Below are 16,611 nucleotides of genomic sequence, written 5' to 3'. Positions count from 1 at the left end.
ATCTTGGGGTTGGGCGGCCACCGCTCATAACAGATGTTGGACGTTGGAGGCTGGGCAGATGGTAAAACAGGACAGGTGATGAACTGTGGTGGAACTTCCTTCAGACTTTAATTCTAGGAAGGGTAAAAGTGTGCCTGAACACACAATACACTAAACACTCCTAAAGATGGAACACCACAGCTGACAACCCATACATGTGCCAATATTAACACCAAAACATCACAAGTATGATTGAAATAGGCACTGGACCATCAGCACTGGATGTTGGCACAGTGGCAGTGTGTTGAATGGTCTGATGAATCCTAGTTCCTTCTTCATCATGCTGATGGGGGGCTGTGAATCCATTGTTTTCCAGGGGAACTGCTCCTTAATAACGGTCTGTGGCATGGAGACAAGCTGGTGGTGGCTATGTTATGCTCTGGGAAACATTCATGTGGGCATCATGAGTCAAGTGGAGCTCATGCAAGGCACCATGACAGCCAAGGAGTATTGTACACTGGTTGCAAACCATTTACACCCATTGCAGGCCACATACATCCCTTCATGACAATCATGTTTCCCGACAGCAGTGGCATTTTTCAACAATACAATGTGCCATGTCACAAAGCCCAGTGTGTGAGGGAGTGGTTCAAGGAACACAGTGGTGAGTTCCAATTGATGTGCTGGAGCCCCAGTTCACTAGACCTGAACCCAATCGAATACATCTGGGATGTGATTGAATGCAGTGTCAGAGCTCATAGCCTCCTCCCTGGAATTAAAGGCAATTAGGAGACTTGGTTGTACAGATGTGACTCCAACTCCCTCCAGTGACGTATCGAGGCCTCACTTCTTCCATGCTATGATGTGTTGCCACTGTTATCCGTGCCAAAGGTGGACATACCGGCTGTTATGTAGGTAGTCATAATTTTCTGGCTGATCAGTGTATGTATGAACATTGAACAAAAAAAGGCATAGAATTAAGAGGAGGACAACATGAATCTAATGATAGTGAAGGGATTGAGCTGTTTCAGAATTTGATCACTCAAGTTGATGATTCTGGTTGATTTAGAGATCACCAGTTTGTGAGTCCATGATAAATCTTCATGAGTGACAAGGAGGTGCACATACACAATCTTCAGTGATGATCAGTTTGTAATTACGTCCTTAAAAGAAATTAGGCCTGCTTTATTGTGCAGATTTTTTTTTTGTGTCCTTCCTTTTGCCATACCTATAATCACTGTCAATGATACCTTTACTTTCCTGTGTGTGACTAACTTAGAAATGGCATGTCTAGAAATCTGTTACATCTTAATTTTTATTCACCACTATGAGAATATTTTACACATATAAAGTGATAAATATTTTCTCATACTTAAAAATATCAACAAATATGCTCTTAATGTTATAGTGTAATCCACTAAAAAATTTCATTCTCCTTAAAGCTGACGTAGGTAACTGGCAGATAGAAAAGAATGACATACCTGATCAATATAATGGTGGTGAAGGTGGATTTGTGCCATTTGGAATTGCCGGAATTATCAAAGGAGCAGCAACTTGTTTTTATGCTTTTGTTGGCTTTGATGCTGTAGCCACAACAGGTCAGTAAAAGCTGTGCTAAAGGTTTTGCAAACAAAATTCAGTTATATGTTTCATTAACATCTCCCTTCTTTCAGGAGAGGAAGCTATAAATCCGCAGCGAAACATTCCTTTGTCTATTATATTCTCACTGTTAATTGTATTTTGTTGCTACTTCGGAGTTTCAACAGTGCTTAACCTCATGCTTCCCTACTATCTACAGGTATAACTAGTTGAGTATTGTTACATTTTTAAGCACATATGATTGATACTTGTCATCAAGCTTTACTCAATTTAATGTGACTGTAAGGGAAACATTAAATATATAAAGGTGTTTAATGTTTTACCGATATGACTAATAAAACATAACTCTACTACAGTCTTTAGTAAATATTCTGCATTTAATAAAATATTTTCTGTTTTAGGATATGAGTGCCCCACTATCGTATGCATTTCAAAAGGTTGGTTGGAACTGGGCAGGATGGATCATAAGTGCAGGTGCAATATTTGGTCTTGGAGCAAGGTATGAAGAAGATAACTTCATTGCATTTTTTTCACCTTTGCAGTTATCAAAATTAGATTATTTCAGTTTTAAATGAAAAAGTTACTACTTTTTCAAACCTTGTTACAGCTCATACATTTCCATAAAGATTTTATGATATAGTAAAATACAAAATGTTACTGATTTCATTACTTGGTGATAAAGCAGTTGTTATTTGCACAAGAACATACTGTAGAGGCCTGTTTTCAGAACTAGGGTTATTAATTACTGCTTCCCAGTACATTTATTCCTTAATGAAACTTGTCCTTAAACATCATCTCTTTTTTCAAACAAACAGCTCACTTCATGGAATCAGCACTAGAAATAAGAATAATCTTTGGAAACATTTAAAGTCACTTAGGTCCTGAAAGGAATCCTTTATTCAGAAACACACATTTTCAATAGCTTGCCAGCGTCACAAAAAGCTTAACGACTAATAAAGTTCAGTACAAGAGGAGCCTAAAGGGTTTGTTGGTGGCCAACTTCTGAACAGTTTGTGTTAGAACATTCAAACTGTGTGGTTGGTCGTGGGGCATGATGGGAATTAGAATGTGCATGCATTTGTGTTTGTCCACCCAAGATCATCCTGCAGACATTTATTTAAGGATCTAGGGATATTCACAGTTGCTTCTCAGTATATATACTCTCTTATGAAATTTGTTATTAACAACCAAACCCAATTCGAAAGTAATAGCAGTGTGCATAACTACAATACTAGGAGAAAGGATGATCTTCACTATTCAAGATTAAATCTAACTTTGGCACAGAAAGGGGTGAATTATACTGTCACTTAAGTCTTTGGTCACTTACCAAATAGTATCAAAAGTCTGACAGATAACCAACAAGTATTTAAGAAAAAATTAAAAGAATTTCTGAATGACAACTCCTTCTACTCCATAGAGGAATTTTTAGATATAAATTAAGAAAAAAAAAAAAAGAAAACAAAAACAAAAATATTAAAAAAATAAAAAAAATAAAAATAAAAATAAAAAATAAAGAAAAACAAAAAAACACAAAAAAAATAAAGTTGTTATATTAACTTAAGTATGTTGTTAAATTAACCTAATTATGTCATGTATTGGAAAATTCGACTCGTTCCACATCATTACGAAATATCGTATTCATGATCCATGGAACTAGTATTAATCTAATCTAATCTAATCTAATTTAATCTGGTTTGGTTTAGCAACGAAGCCCACTTTAATTTGGATGGATTCATCAATAAGCAAAACTGGTGAATTTTGGGGACTGAGAATCCACATTTCATGATCAAGAAGTCTCTTCACCCTCAACGGGTGACACTGTTGCGTGCAATGTCCAGTCACAGAATAATTGGTGCAATATTCCTTGATTGCACAGTGACTACCAAATGATACATGAAAAGTTTTGGAAGATTATTTCATCCCCATTACACAAAGTGACCATGATTTCGACAAGGTGTGAGTCATTCAAGGTGGAGCTCAACCACATTGAAGCAGAAGATTTTTGATGTCTTGGAGGAGCACTTTGGGGACCGCATTCTGGGTATAGGGTACCCAGAGGTAACTGGCATGGGCCATGATTGGCCACTATATTCTGTGGTTCTGAACACATGTAACTCCTTTTTGTGGGGCTGTATTAAAGAGTAGGTGTACAGCAATAACACAAAACCATTGCTGAGCTGAAAACAGCCATTCAGGAGGTCATTGACAGCATCAGTTTTCAGATTCTTCAGCAGGTCATCAGGAATTTCACTATTTGTCTGCGCCATATCATCACCAATGATGGCAGGCATAACCTAAATCTGAATATCTGTAGTGATGTTTACATGATGAGTAAACTGTGTGCACACCATAGTTAATATGGTTCAATAATTGTCAACCATTGCATCCAGCTGGTTTGTAAATGTTACTAATAGTATCAAATAATGTGAGTATTAGCACAATCTGACTTTGTGTGGTGTTAATTTTTAAATAACTACCAACAATCGCTTCAAGAAAAAAAAACTGGATTTAATAATGAAAGAAACAGCAATAACTATGTACAGGTTTAGTAGGAGATGATAACTGAAAATGCTCTGAATTACTGTTGTCATGAGGAGGTAATTATGGTAATGAAAGAGAGAGAGTGAGACAGGAAGAATCTTGAAGACAGGGGAACTCTTAAAAGAAGTTTTGGCCACTGGAATAAAGAAAGGAATAATGAAGTTTCATATTGCATTGACAGTGGGAACTCAGAAACCAAGCAAAAGCTGAAAAAGAGAAAAATGGGAAGAATTAGTGTAACCTCTCCCCCCCCCCCCCACCCACCACCACCACTACCACCACCACCACCACTACCACTACCATTACCACCACCACCACCACCACCACCATCAAAGTAACTATCACCTCACTTTCTTATTGGAACTGGAGATACCATCCGAACCAACAAAATTTAAATAATCCCAAGTATGTGTGCTACAATGCATATCTGCTTTTTAAGAGTTCATGCACTTTACTTCATTTGAGACTAGAGAAGCTTGTAAATAGACAAATTATTTAATTGTTTTTTCCCTACTAAAATTTATGGATGACATTTGTGGTTTGCTTAGAGTGATACTTGGATGACCACTTTAAAAAGATTTCAATTCCTAAAAACTGTAAACAAGTCAGAATAAAATTCTTACTGCATTTTAAGAGAGTGATTTTGATGGTTGGTCACCTCTGTTTCAGCTTCCTTGGGGCAATGTTCCCACTTCCAAGGATAATCTATGCTATGTCATCAGATCTTTTGCTTTTTCCATTTTTGGGAAAGGTGCATCATAGATTTAAAACTCCTTTCATTGGAACAATTTGTGCTGGCACTATCACAGGTATGAAAATTGAAATTTTTACTCTGATTCAACTTTTTTCTTGTTGACTGTATCATATTTACAAGTAGATTCAGTGCCTGACAAAACAAGAGGAGCAGCCAGAAAACTTCATCAGATGTCAACGTAACTTTGTGCACACTCACACCATAGGTGTATATGAAAATGATTAGAACAGCAGTCTTCTGTGTTGGGTGGAAAAGTCACCAGGTGCATTAGAGTTGTTTGTGTTTAGTGTCATTATCACACCTGGTATGGTGTATGAGGACTGTGAACAGTGTCAGATTGGAATGATCAACATGAAGAACACAGAAATGCTGTGTTATCATCAGAGTCAGCATTATCAGGACATGACAGCTTGAAAGGGGAATCAGTGGGGCCGACATTTATTTAGCTAGCTGGTTGAATTGTGTGATATCTGTTTTTGGGGCATGTAAATGTGATAGTGACCCAATACTGGACTGCTTGAGAATGTGAGGACAGGCATACTTGTCATTAAGATTCCAGTTGACCACATTTGTGCACCAACCGTCTTGTAACCCCTTCACCTCTGCACTTGTCATCCAAGAGCAAGAAATGGATTTCCTGCAATATACTGTGTCATCCTGCACCTTTGGTCAGAGACTAGGGAACTACCATTCCATGCACATGCTGCTGTTAACACAATACAAATGACTGCATTTGGAGTGGTGCCACATGTGGGAAGCATGGACTGCTGAAAAATGGCATTGCATTGTTTTTAGTAATGTTTTGTGGTTATGTACTACCCCAGATGACCACCTTTGGTGAGTATGGTGGTGACCTGGGGAGAGGTCCAATTCTTTCAATCTTTTGCAGAGACACAGTGATGGTATTCCTGGCATTGTGACGTGGAAAAATACTGGTTATGGCTGAAGGTAAGATCATGGCTGGTTGTGATTGAGGGAACTCTAAGAGCAAAACAGAACATCACGGACATCCTCCATCCACACAAGTTACCTCACGTCTGACAGTACTGTGGTGGCATTTTTCAACAGGACAGTGCTTGTCCACACATTGTACATGTCTCTATGAAGTCTGTTTGATGTTGAGGAACTTACATGGCCAGCAAGATCCCCAGTTCTGTACATGATAGAACATTTGTGGGACCAGTTTGGACATCATCTCTGTGCTAGTGCCAATATCCAGGACATCAGTGACAAGTTACAACAGTTGTGGCCTAACTAGCCTCAGGAGGGGATACAATGGCTTTCTTATCTTTCTCAACAGAATCAGAGCATGCACTGAGACTAGAAGAGGTGCCACATCATACTGATAAGAGGGTTCATACTGCCAAGTTCTTTGTTAATTTGACTCGATTTTATAAACACTGCAATAACATCTCATACCCTCTCGACCCATGGAGTTGTTTCCTCCTCCCCTTCTGGGTGCTTCACTTTATTTTTGTCAAGCAGCATAGTTGTAGTTCACTATGCAAGTTGAACATTTGAGCCCTTTGAAAATAACTTCAATAACTAAACAACCACTTCCAGTAGTCTAATTTGGCTGGTTGCAAAAACCCATATGGTACATTTAAAAACCAAACATTCAAAATGGGTGGAAATTAAAATACAACATAGCAATCAACCTATGAAAGAAATTGACATGATCAAATTCTGGGGACTAAATGTGGACAAGAACTTAAGCTGGAATCATATATTGAGTTCCTATCAAATAAACTAAGCAGTTTTGCATTTGCAATGCAAATACTAACAAATTCCACTGACTTGAGTACACGAAAAATTGCTTATCATAGTTATTTTGAATCTGTCATTAGATATGGAATAATTTTCTGGGGAAATTCAAGTAGTGTGTCTCAAATACTGAAACTGCATAAGAAAGTTGTCCAATACATACATACCGCACAGCAAACAGAGACTTGTCACCCATTATTTCAGAAACTACAAAACCTAACTGTTCCCTCTATACACTTTTATGAAATTAGTCTTCCTACACAGCAGCAAAAATTATTTGAGGAGAATCATTTTAACCATACATTTAATACAAGAAATAAACATAATTTTATGCTAGCCAACACAAGTTGAAATTATACGCACAGACACCACAGTATATGGCAATGACAATATAAAACGTGTTAATGGGCACACACACATACTTAATATGAAGCCAGAAATTTTAAAAACGAGGCTACAGCAGGTTCTGTGGCAGAAATGTTACTATTCAATAAAAGAATTTATACAGTATGAAATGATAATTTGAGCAAAGAGTAATTAAATATTAGGTTTTATTGTATAATAGAGGGAAACATTCCACATGGGAAAAATATATCTATGTGTGTATGTGTGTGTGAGTGTATACCTGTCCTTTTTTCCCCCTAAGGTAAGTTTTTCCACTCCCGGGATTGGAATGACTCCTTACCCTCTCCCTTAAAACCCACATCCTTTCGTCTTTCCCTCTCCTTCCCTCTTTCCTGATGAAGCAACTGTGGGTTGCGAAAGCTTGAATTTTGTGTGTGTGTTTGTGTTGGTTTGTGTCTCTATTAACATACCAACACTTTCGTTTGGTAAGTTACATCATCTTTGTTTTTAGATAGATTTTATTGTATGGTATATGTAACAAAATTGTATTATTATTATGGCGCTGTTCGTTAATATCAGCTGTTCTTTGTTTATGGTGAAATTTTACCACAGTTTGATGTGTCTCCTGTACCTGAGTCAAATTATTTAGATTATGTATGTTGTGAGACAAATAAACCACAATTCACAATGTAGAATATAACTTTTAATTAGGAAAAGTTAAGCCATCACTTTGATTTTATTAGATTAAAAGTATTATAGAAGAGAGATTATTAACAAAATATACTAAGTTTTATACACTGTCTAGTCATGTGTCAAAAGCCTGAATAGCCACCTTTTACAGTGTGGCCCACTGTGAAACAGGCAAGAAGAGACTAAATGAGGTCCTGGAAGGTACTGACATGGATGTATAGCCATGATGACTCCAGTGGCACTTCCAGCTGCATTAGGCTCTTTGGTTGATGATCTGTGGTCAAACAGCCCATTCGATGCAATCCCACAGATCATTGACTGCGTATAAATCTGGGGAATTTGTGGTCAGGGGAGTATACTAAACTCTTCCTGATGCTCTTCAAGCCACACATGTACATTAAAAGTCGTGTGACATGTTGCAGTCCCCTGCTGGTAGATAATGTCATGCTGAGGAAAAAGTGAACAATGCGTAAAGGTGGACATGGTTTACAAGGACAGATGCGTACTTGTGTTCATTCATTGTGCCTTCCAGGATAATGAGATCACCCAGGGAATGCTTCTGGCCTGGACCCTTCCAACAATTGTTGCAAAGTGATTGCTTTCAAACATTTCATGCTTTTCACACCAACTGCCATATGTCAAATGGAGCATAAAATGTGAGTCATCTGAAAAGGCCACCTGTCACCACCCAGTGGATGTCCAGGTGTGGTACTGGTGAGCAAATTCCAGCCTATGATGCTGATGAATAGCAGTCAGCATGGGTACATGAACCAGGCACCTACTGCAGAGGCCCGTATGCAGCAACGTTCACTGAACTGTTGTTGAGGAGACATTGTTGGTAGCCCCTTGATTCATCTGTATGGTGAGTTGTTCAACAGCTGCACATCTGTTCACCCATACACATCTCCACAACCATTGTTCACAGCTGTTATCAGTGGTCCTTGGTTCACAGCAGATGTCTTGGCACTGGTTTTGGATAATGTCATTTTGCTGTGCATGCTATACTTAACCATGTCAACACACATGTCAATATCCACTATGGTGGGTGAAGACACACTGAGGCCCAAGGCTGCAGGTGATGGGAGGATGGTGGAGGGTACAGACAGGATGACAACAGTGAGGCACACTGTTTCAAATGGTAGCGTACTCAAGGAACAATGTCATGATCAACCTTGCCACTCAGCTGTTCTGAAGGCCACAGTGATGACGCACTAATAGGGCCTGGTTACAACTGACTGACATTGTGAGTCAGAGTCTCATACCAACATCCACCCAAACTGCTGACCTTAGTGACCCACCATAAAACCTGGCAGCCATCCCAGCCACCACATGAAGGATTGGGCCTAAAGAGCAAATCCATTAGGAAAACAAAGCAGGCAACAGTGCCCTGTGGCATGCAACTCAGAGTGCTACAAGTCCAGGAAATTCCATGGCTGGCGCCAATGCAAATGTTCTGCTAGAGAGCACCTGTTGACCAACATCACCTGGTATGTAGCCATAAAACTCAACAATGTGACTTACTCATCTGGGGCTTGAATGTACACATGAAGTGCTCCACCTGTGAGTTAGAAGCTGGGTGAGATAGGGTAGTAGTCAGATGCTGAATACCATTGCAAATGCAAAAGTCTTAAAATACCTGCAACACAAATTGCTTACTATTATCAGATATGAAGGTCTTAGGACATCCCTCAATGGCAAAAATAAGGGACACCATATGAACAGTGGCAGTCAATGATGTGGATGATAGGTTGGCTACGTACAGGAAACTACTGCCAGAAAGAATGCCTCATCTTGCCAATCTGCAATGTTTGATCACATGTGCAAGAAAGCACAGCAGATAGAGGAGACTCGCACTGTGACAAATCTAAGTGGCACACAGTTAAATCATAAGGGTCTCAACTTTGCAATGATCCCTAGAAATGTGCCCATTTCAGGTTTCATAAGTGCATTAGAGCAAGTTGCAGCTACACTTCCATCTAATGTGGCAGAGGAAATCTGCCGAGATGCTTGCAAGGTGGTCACCAATGCCAGGCCTCCTAAATTGAATATCACAGCTGAGGAGAGGCTTGCACTCAAGGAGCCCCCAGGAAGACAACAGTATTGTAGTACTGCCAGCAGACTACAGTCATTTTGCAATGGGTGGATTATGATGAGAAAGTATGCCTACTTCTGAGGGACCCTGCATACAGAACTTTGGAGTGTGACCCCACTGACAAGGTGGACAAGAAGACCAGGCTCTCCTGAAGGAAACAGGGATGCCTGATAAGATCATCAGAAAACTACAGGCAAAAGCACCAGTGCCACATAGACTATTTGGTCTACCTAAAATACACAAGGAGGGCATTCCCCTATGCCCAAGTGTCAGTAATATTGGGGCACCTTACATATGCAGCAGCCAGATACTTGAAAAATCTGCTGCCACCATATGCAGGGAAATGGGTTCACCAAGACGACTTCCTGCAATGCCTCAAGTAACTACACATCACAGACTCAGATATCCTGGTTAGTTTTGATGATGTATCACTGTTCACTAGGATCCCATTGAAAGATTCACTAGAACTGATTGTGGAGAAATTTCAACGGTGCTCTTTTGGATCTGTTTGGGCATACACTGACATCCATGTATTTCCTGTATGGGAACTAATATTATGAGCAAACTGAAGGTGTAGCTATGGGCAGCCACTGTCTCCTGTGGTTGGCAACATGTTTATGGAGAGGTTTGAAGAGAGGGCATTAGAAACAGCCAGATACAAACCCACATGCTTCTTCAGGTATGTGGATGACACCTTCATGATCTGGCCTCATGAAACGGACAGGCTCAATGAGTCCCTTGAACATCTTAACTCGTGCCACCCAAATATCAAGGCCACCACAGAACTGGAGAAGAATGGCCAGCTGTCATTTCTGGATGTACTAGTAAAAACAAAAAGGAAAGCAGATGGATCAATTGGCCACAATGTGTATCGAAAACCCACACACACCGATTTATATCTGCAAGCCAGCAGCTGTCACCATCCTGTGCAGAAGAACGGGGCTCCTAAGACATTGCTCCACAGAGCCCATGCCCTATCAGACCAATAGAGTCTACCAACAGAAATATGGCATCTTAAAACTGTGTTCTTCAAAAATGGATACATGACCAAACAAATTGAGAAGGCACTCCAACCAGCCACAACAGCACAGGTTCCTGAAGCAGAGCAAGATGGAGCAAAGAAGGTGGTGTATCTGCCCTATGCTGGTTCTGTTTCTACCAGAATCAGTAGGATCCTCTGTAAACACAATATCAAGTGTGTTTCCTATTTATCCAGCAAGATTTGGGGACTGGTGGGGAGAGTTAAAGACAAACTGTGGTTACGGAAACCAGGGATTTATAATATACCTTATCAATGTGGCATGTCCTACATTGGACAGACGACAAGAACAGTGGATATCAGGTGCAAAGAAAATCAGACACACACCCAATTAAGACAGGTGATGAAGTCAGACATTGCTGAACACTAGAACTAGATCATGCCATGAATTATGAGGAAGCCAAGATTCTATCATAGACACCCAGATTTTGGGACAGTGTTATAAGGGAATTGGTTGAGATAAAAGTGACACAATCTCATGAACTGTGACATGGGGTACCAGCTAAGTAGAGCCTGGGATCCTGCTCTGGAATTGTTAAAGGAGTAATGGGGATGGCCGCAGCACTCCGCAAATAGAACAACAGAAGACATGGATACGGAAAATGATCACCAGACAGTTGCAGGTGCAGCAGACCAAAGATGGAACATCCAGGAGCAGGTCCAACAGGTGAAGACCACAGATAGAACATCCAGAACCAGAGCGGATGGAAAACGATGGGTGCAGATGACAGAGGGAACATGCAGAACCACAGCACAACAAAAATGTAATGGCAATGCTCTAGCAGATCGTATCGAGCAGAAGTGTAGTGCAAAGAGAATGCCTAGTCCTTCATATAGAATGCCAAATGCACCAGATCAAAGATGGAACACCCAGAACCACAGTGGATGGAAAACAGAATGGTAATGTTCCAGAAGATTACAGTGAGTGGGTGCGGACCACAGAGGGCATCCCAGTAACTGCTGGTGGAGGGGGAAGGCCACAGACATAAATACTGGATCAGGTCCAATCAAGGAGCAGTCTCAGGTCACACTTGATGAAGGTTACAAGCTATGTTACCAAAATATTGTGCAGGTACGATGCTGATATCCAGCAGAACACCCAAAACCCAAGACATCAATATTAAGCATTATTTTTACTCCATAACGAACTGCAACAGTCACACCGTAATGGAAGGTAGACAATACCTCCCTAGCTGCAGGCAGAACTCAGTTGGCAAAGCATGTTGAGGCAAATAAGCAGTCTCTCCTGTCAGTCACTAGGATGGTGGGTGTCAGCCTGGTGAGGAGTAATGCTCAACACTCCAAAGCCAGAGTTGACTCAGCACACGATGCCAGAGCAGACTCTGCCAGCCAGCACAGACAGCTGAGACATCTGGTAGGAATATACAGGTCAGTGCTGTCCCCAGTGTGGTCATGCCTGCTCACAATGGGGGAATGTGCCCATACAAGTAATGATGAACAGGTACAGCATCTGTCTACACGGGCAGTGTTGGACAGAAGCAGCTAGACAGCTCTGACATGAACTTTGGATCTCTGGAGCCAAATGCCAACAGCTTTTCAAAATTATCCAGCAACATGGACAGCAGGTCTACAGCTAATGGAGGCAGAATTTTCAGGCAGCTGTTTGCTGAACCATTTCAAAGCATGAACTAGTGTAGACCTCTCATAGCTATCTCCTGGTGGTGACTGCATGATGCTTGTCTAGAACTAACAGTATATACATAGAATTGACAGAAGTCATCAGATACCTCCTAATTTCATGTTGACCTCCTTTTGCTCACTGTAGTGCAGCAGCTCATTGTGACATGGGCTCAACAAGTTGTTGGAAGTCCTCTGCAGAAATTCTGAGCCATACTACATTTGCAGGCATCCATAATTGCACAAGTGTTGCTGGTGCAGGATTTTGTGTGACTGACCTTTCAATTATGTCCCTTACATGTTTGATGGGATTCATGTTGGGTGGACAAATCATTCACTCAAATGGTCCAGAATATTCTTCAAACCATTTGTGAACAATTACACCTTGCTGATATGGTACAGTGTCATCCATAAAATGTCCATCGTTGTTTGGGAACTTGAAGTTCACGAATGACTGCAAATGGTCTTCAAGTAGCTGACCATAACCTTTCCAGCTAATGATTGGTTCAGTTGGACCTAAGTATTCAGCCCACACCATTTATACAAAGCCTACACCAGTATGGAGCCACCACCAACTTGCACAGTCCTTTGCTGACATCTTGTATCTATGGTTTTGTGGGGTTTGCACCATACTTGAATCCTACCATCAGCCCTTACCAACTGAAATTGGGACTCGTCTGACCAGGACACTGTTTTCTAATCATCTAGTCTCCATCCAATATGGTCACAAGCTTAGGAGAGGTGCTGCAGGTGATGAAGTGTTGTTAGCAATGGCACTCTCATTGGTTGTCTACTGACATAGGCCATTAATGCCAAATTTCAATGCACAATCCTAATGGATATGTTTGTTGTACATCCCACATTGATTTCTATGGCTGTTTCATGCAGTGTTGCTTCTCTATTGGCACTGCACTGACAACTCTAAGCTCTATCAAACACTACTGCTTTCGGTTGTTAAGCAAAGGCCTTCAGCCACTGTGTTGTCCATGGTGAGTGGTGATGTCTGAAATTTAGCTTACCCACCACACTCTTGACACAATTGATCTCAGCATATTGAATTTTCTAACAATTTCTGAATTGGAATGTCCCATGCATCTAGCTCCAACTACCATTCTTCATTCAAAGTCTGCTAATTCCCACTGTGTGGCTGTAATTGTGTTGGAAACCTTTTCACATCAGGCATCTGAGTACAAATGAAAGTTCCACCAACACACTGACCTTTTCTACCTGGTGTACAGAATACTACCACCATTTGTATATGTGCATATCACTATCCCATGACTTTTGTCACCTCAGTGTATACAAGTGTGGTACACTGTTGTTTTTGAAATGGCAGCAGTTGTACCCTCTACATTATAACAAGATCAAAGCAAAAGACATGATCATTGGCGAACCATGACATCATTGCCCCAGCTTTTCCATTGTGTCAACAACTTCACAGCCCTGACTGTGCCATAGTGACGTAGCAACTTCGCCTTTCAGATGACCTGAGCAGCAATGTCTGCAATGTTAGTGTAGAATACTCCTTTTTGCACAAGAACAGTCACTACTGAGTTTCTTGTGTCACCCCTCCTGTGATGTCTTTTTGCTGAGACAGTCACAAGGGTTTTCTGCTTCACCAGACAGAACTGCAGCAGTTACCATCAACAAGCTGAATATCACATGCCCTAGAGAGTTTCATCATTTCACACTGTGCAATACTCCAAACCACCTTTGATTTGATCATAGAATTTTTGTATATAGTGCACTTCATTGCATTTTGCAGAAAAAATGAGTTTTACAATGTTGTTTCTAGAACACCAAATTTGTCATGACTGGAACCCGTGCTCTGCATTAAATAAAGCTCTCTTTTCCTGAAAAAAGATACTCAGTCCCAGATGTTAACACCCTTCTCAGCTTTCACTGTAATTGTTTCTGGTCCCAAAGGAATACTGAAATTCTTTGTTGTAACAATATTTTTAAATAAATAATTAAATTTATTGTCTACAGTGTACTCCTAGGAAAGTTTTTCAGGTTATTTTTCCAGTGAATTATTTCTGAATACTGATCCCATGTGAGCAATTAAAAGTATATGAAACTGTACTTTTCCCATCTTGGCAAAATCTGACTGACTGGAATGCTTAATTACTGCTACTTGATCATAATGGTCAGACAAATTATTTAGTTTGTGGTAAGTTCCTATGGGACCAAACTGCTGAGGTCATCAGTCTCTAGGCTTACACACTACTTAATCTGACTTGAAACTAACTTACGCTAAGAACAACACACACACCCAAGCCCAAGGGAGGACTCGAACCTCCAACAGAGGGAGCTGAACGAACTATGACAAGGTGCCTCAGACTGCACGGCTACCCTACATGGCCAAATTATTTATTATAGGCCTTTGAGAAAGATAAAGGCTTCAGTTTGTTGAAGAACCTGCAGAGTCCAGAACACTTATATACAGTAATGGCAGTACCTTCATCTGCATGTATTATCATTATTGCGTACAATGTAATGGCTGCTATCCCAATACCCATCAGAAGATGGTTGCATGAAATGATACTAAAGGTTTTTTTTCCTCAGATTAGTGCCAGCATATTTGATTTGCTTTAGCAGTCTAATTTTCTTTATTAAATATAAAAATGTTCTAATTTTATTTCAGCTGTTATGGCGCTCATCTTCAATGTGGATCAGCTTGTTAGCATGCTGTCAATAGGAACACTGACAGCATATTCTATGGTCGCTGCATGTGTGCTTCTTTTAAGGTAAATACTTAAACTATTTAAATTATTTGTTTAACTGAAACATATTTGCCTCATTAGCAGACAGGGCCCCACTGTGAAGGCTGTTCTAGAACACAGGGTTAGTTAGCTGGCATTCGTAAACAGCTGGAAATCACCCTGACTAATATCATATGATTGGAACGCTGTCAAAGCATGTATTGGAAGAGATCCCAATAGACACCAAAGGTAGCTCAAGTGTTATGTTTTACTGTGGATCTTGTCTCTTCTACAAGAAGTATGGGATCTATCACTATTCATCCACCTGACTGTGAGTTGTGTGTTGGTGACCCTGTACGCGGGAGACAGTGAGTGGGTCAAACTCAGGGAGGTATACCAACCCCCCCCCCCTCCTCCTGCCCCCCCCCCCTCCACCCAACCAATAACTTTGAGGTGCTTCTTCCACTGAAACTTAACCAGTTAAACCTGCTGTGTCCTGTGTCAAGAGGTGGCAAATGAAAAAGGGTACGGCCTATTATTCATTGGCATTTTGAAAATTAGCATATAACGGTATCTCTTAGAGAAATGGAAGCAAGGGAACTGGAGATTATGGCACATTTTGGAACAAGTTATGCTTGTCACCTATGCTCGAAGTAGTACTTGGGTTGTTACAATGACTGGCAGAGAGGGTTTAGAAAACCAGGCTTGCTCACAGAATTTCAACAAATCTCACGATTTGCAGCATTGCCGATCAAAGTGATCATGGCACCCTGGTTCTGAGTTGATTGTGAAGGTCCACCCAGAGATTTAGAAGCTTCTGTGACAAGTTAGGCTGTGACTTCCTGGAATTGCACTATGGGGCTGAGAACTGTAAGTTGCCCCTAAATGGATCATGCTATAACCGCACATAATACTTGAACAAGGGGCTGCAGACATGTCCACCAGCATGCTACATTCGAACCACCATCAGCCTCTGCACAGGCCAGCCCCAAGAAGCTACCTACAACTTTCGCACATGGCACAGCACTCACTGTGCTGTCTACCATAGCTCTTCCTTGTACAAGGATAACACAGCAGGCTCTCATCCACAGATGTGTTCTACTGTTCCTGTGTGTGTGTGTGTGTGTGTGTGTGTGTGTGTGTGTGTGTGTACTTGCATGTGGATTAATAAACTCTTGTTCTTTATGGCTGCACTATTACTTGTGTCTTGCATTATGGCATGACTGGTGATGACCATGGTGTTCACATCCATGTGCTCATTTTATTAGGTTGTTTGGTCAGTTCTCATGTAATGGAGGCAGTGTTCATGTCTCTCCTTAAACAGTAACAGGCTCCAGTTGCTACCATGAATTTGATGGCCATGTTGACTATGCATGCCAGTGGCGCACCTGCTACCCTTCCCCCTCTAGATGATGTGGCTGAAGACAGAAGGTTATGTGAAACAGCATCAGCAACACTTCTTTGCTTT

General features: G+C 40.8%; 1 protein-coding gene across 1 annotated transcript in view; it reads left to right on the top strand.

Moving 5' to 3' along the window:
• LOC126474400 (high affinity cationic amino acid transporter 1-like) overlaps positions 1–16,611 on the top strand; it is a 169,106-nt gene that overhangs the window by 90,117 nt on the left and 62,378 nt on the right. Inside the window, exons 5-9 of the mRNA XM_050101869.1 lie at positions 1,422–1,577; positions 1,653–1,777; positions 1,980–2,077; positions 4,789–4,928; positions 15,086–15,188. Of these exons, the coding sequence (XP_049957826.1) occupies positions 1,422–1,577; positions 1,653–1,777; positions 1,980–2,077; positions 4,789–4,928; positions 15,086–15,188 (622 nt within the window). The remainder of the gene's footprint in view (positions 1–1,421; positions 1,578–1,652; positions 1,778–1,979; positions 2,078–4,788; positions 4,929–15,085; positions 15,189–16,611) is intronic.

Source organism: Schistocerca serialis, chromosome 4 (assembly GCF_023864345.2).
Source record: "Schistocerca serialis cubense isolate TAMUIC-IGC-003099 chromosome 4, iqSchSeri2.2, whole genome shotgun sequence".
NCBI classification, from domain to species: domain Eukaryota; kingdom Metazoa; phylum Arthropoda; class Insecta; order Orthoptera; family Acrididae; genus Schistocerca; species Schistocerca serialis.
Note: the sequence above shows the minus strand (reverse complement) of the source record. Positions and strands in the feature narration are given on the sequence as shown.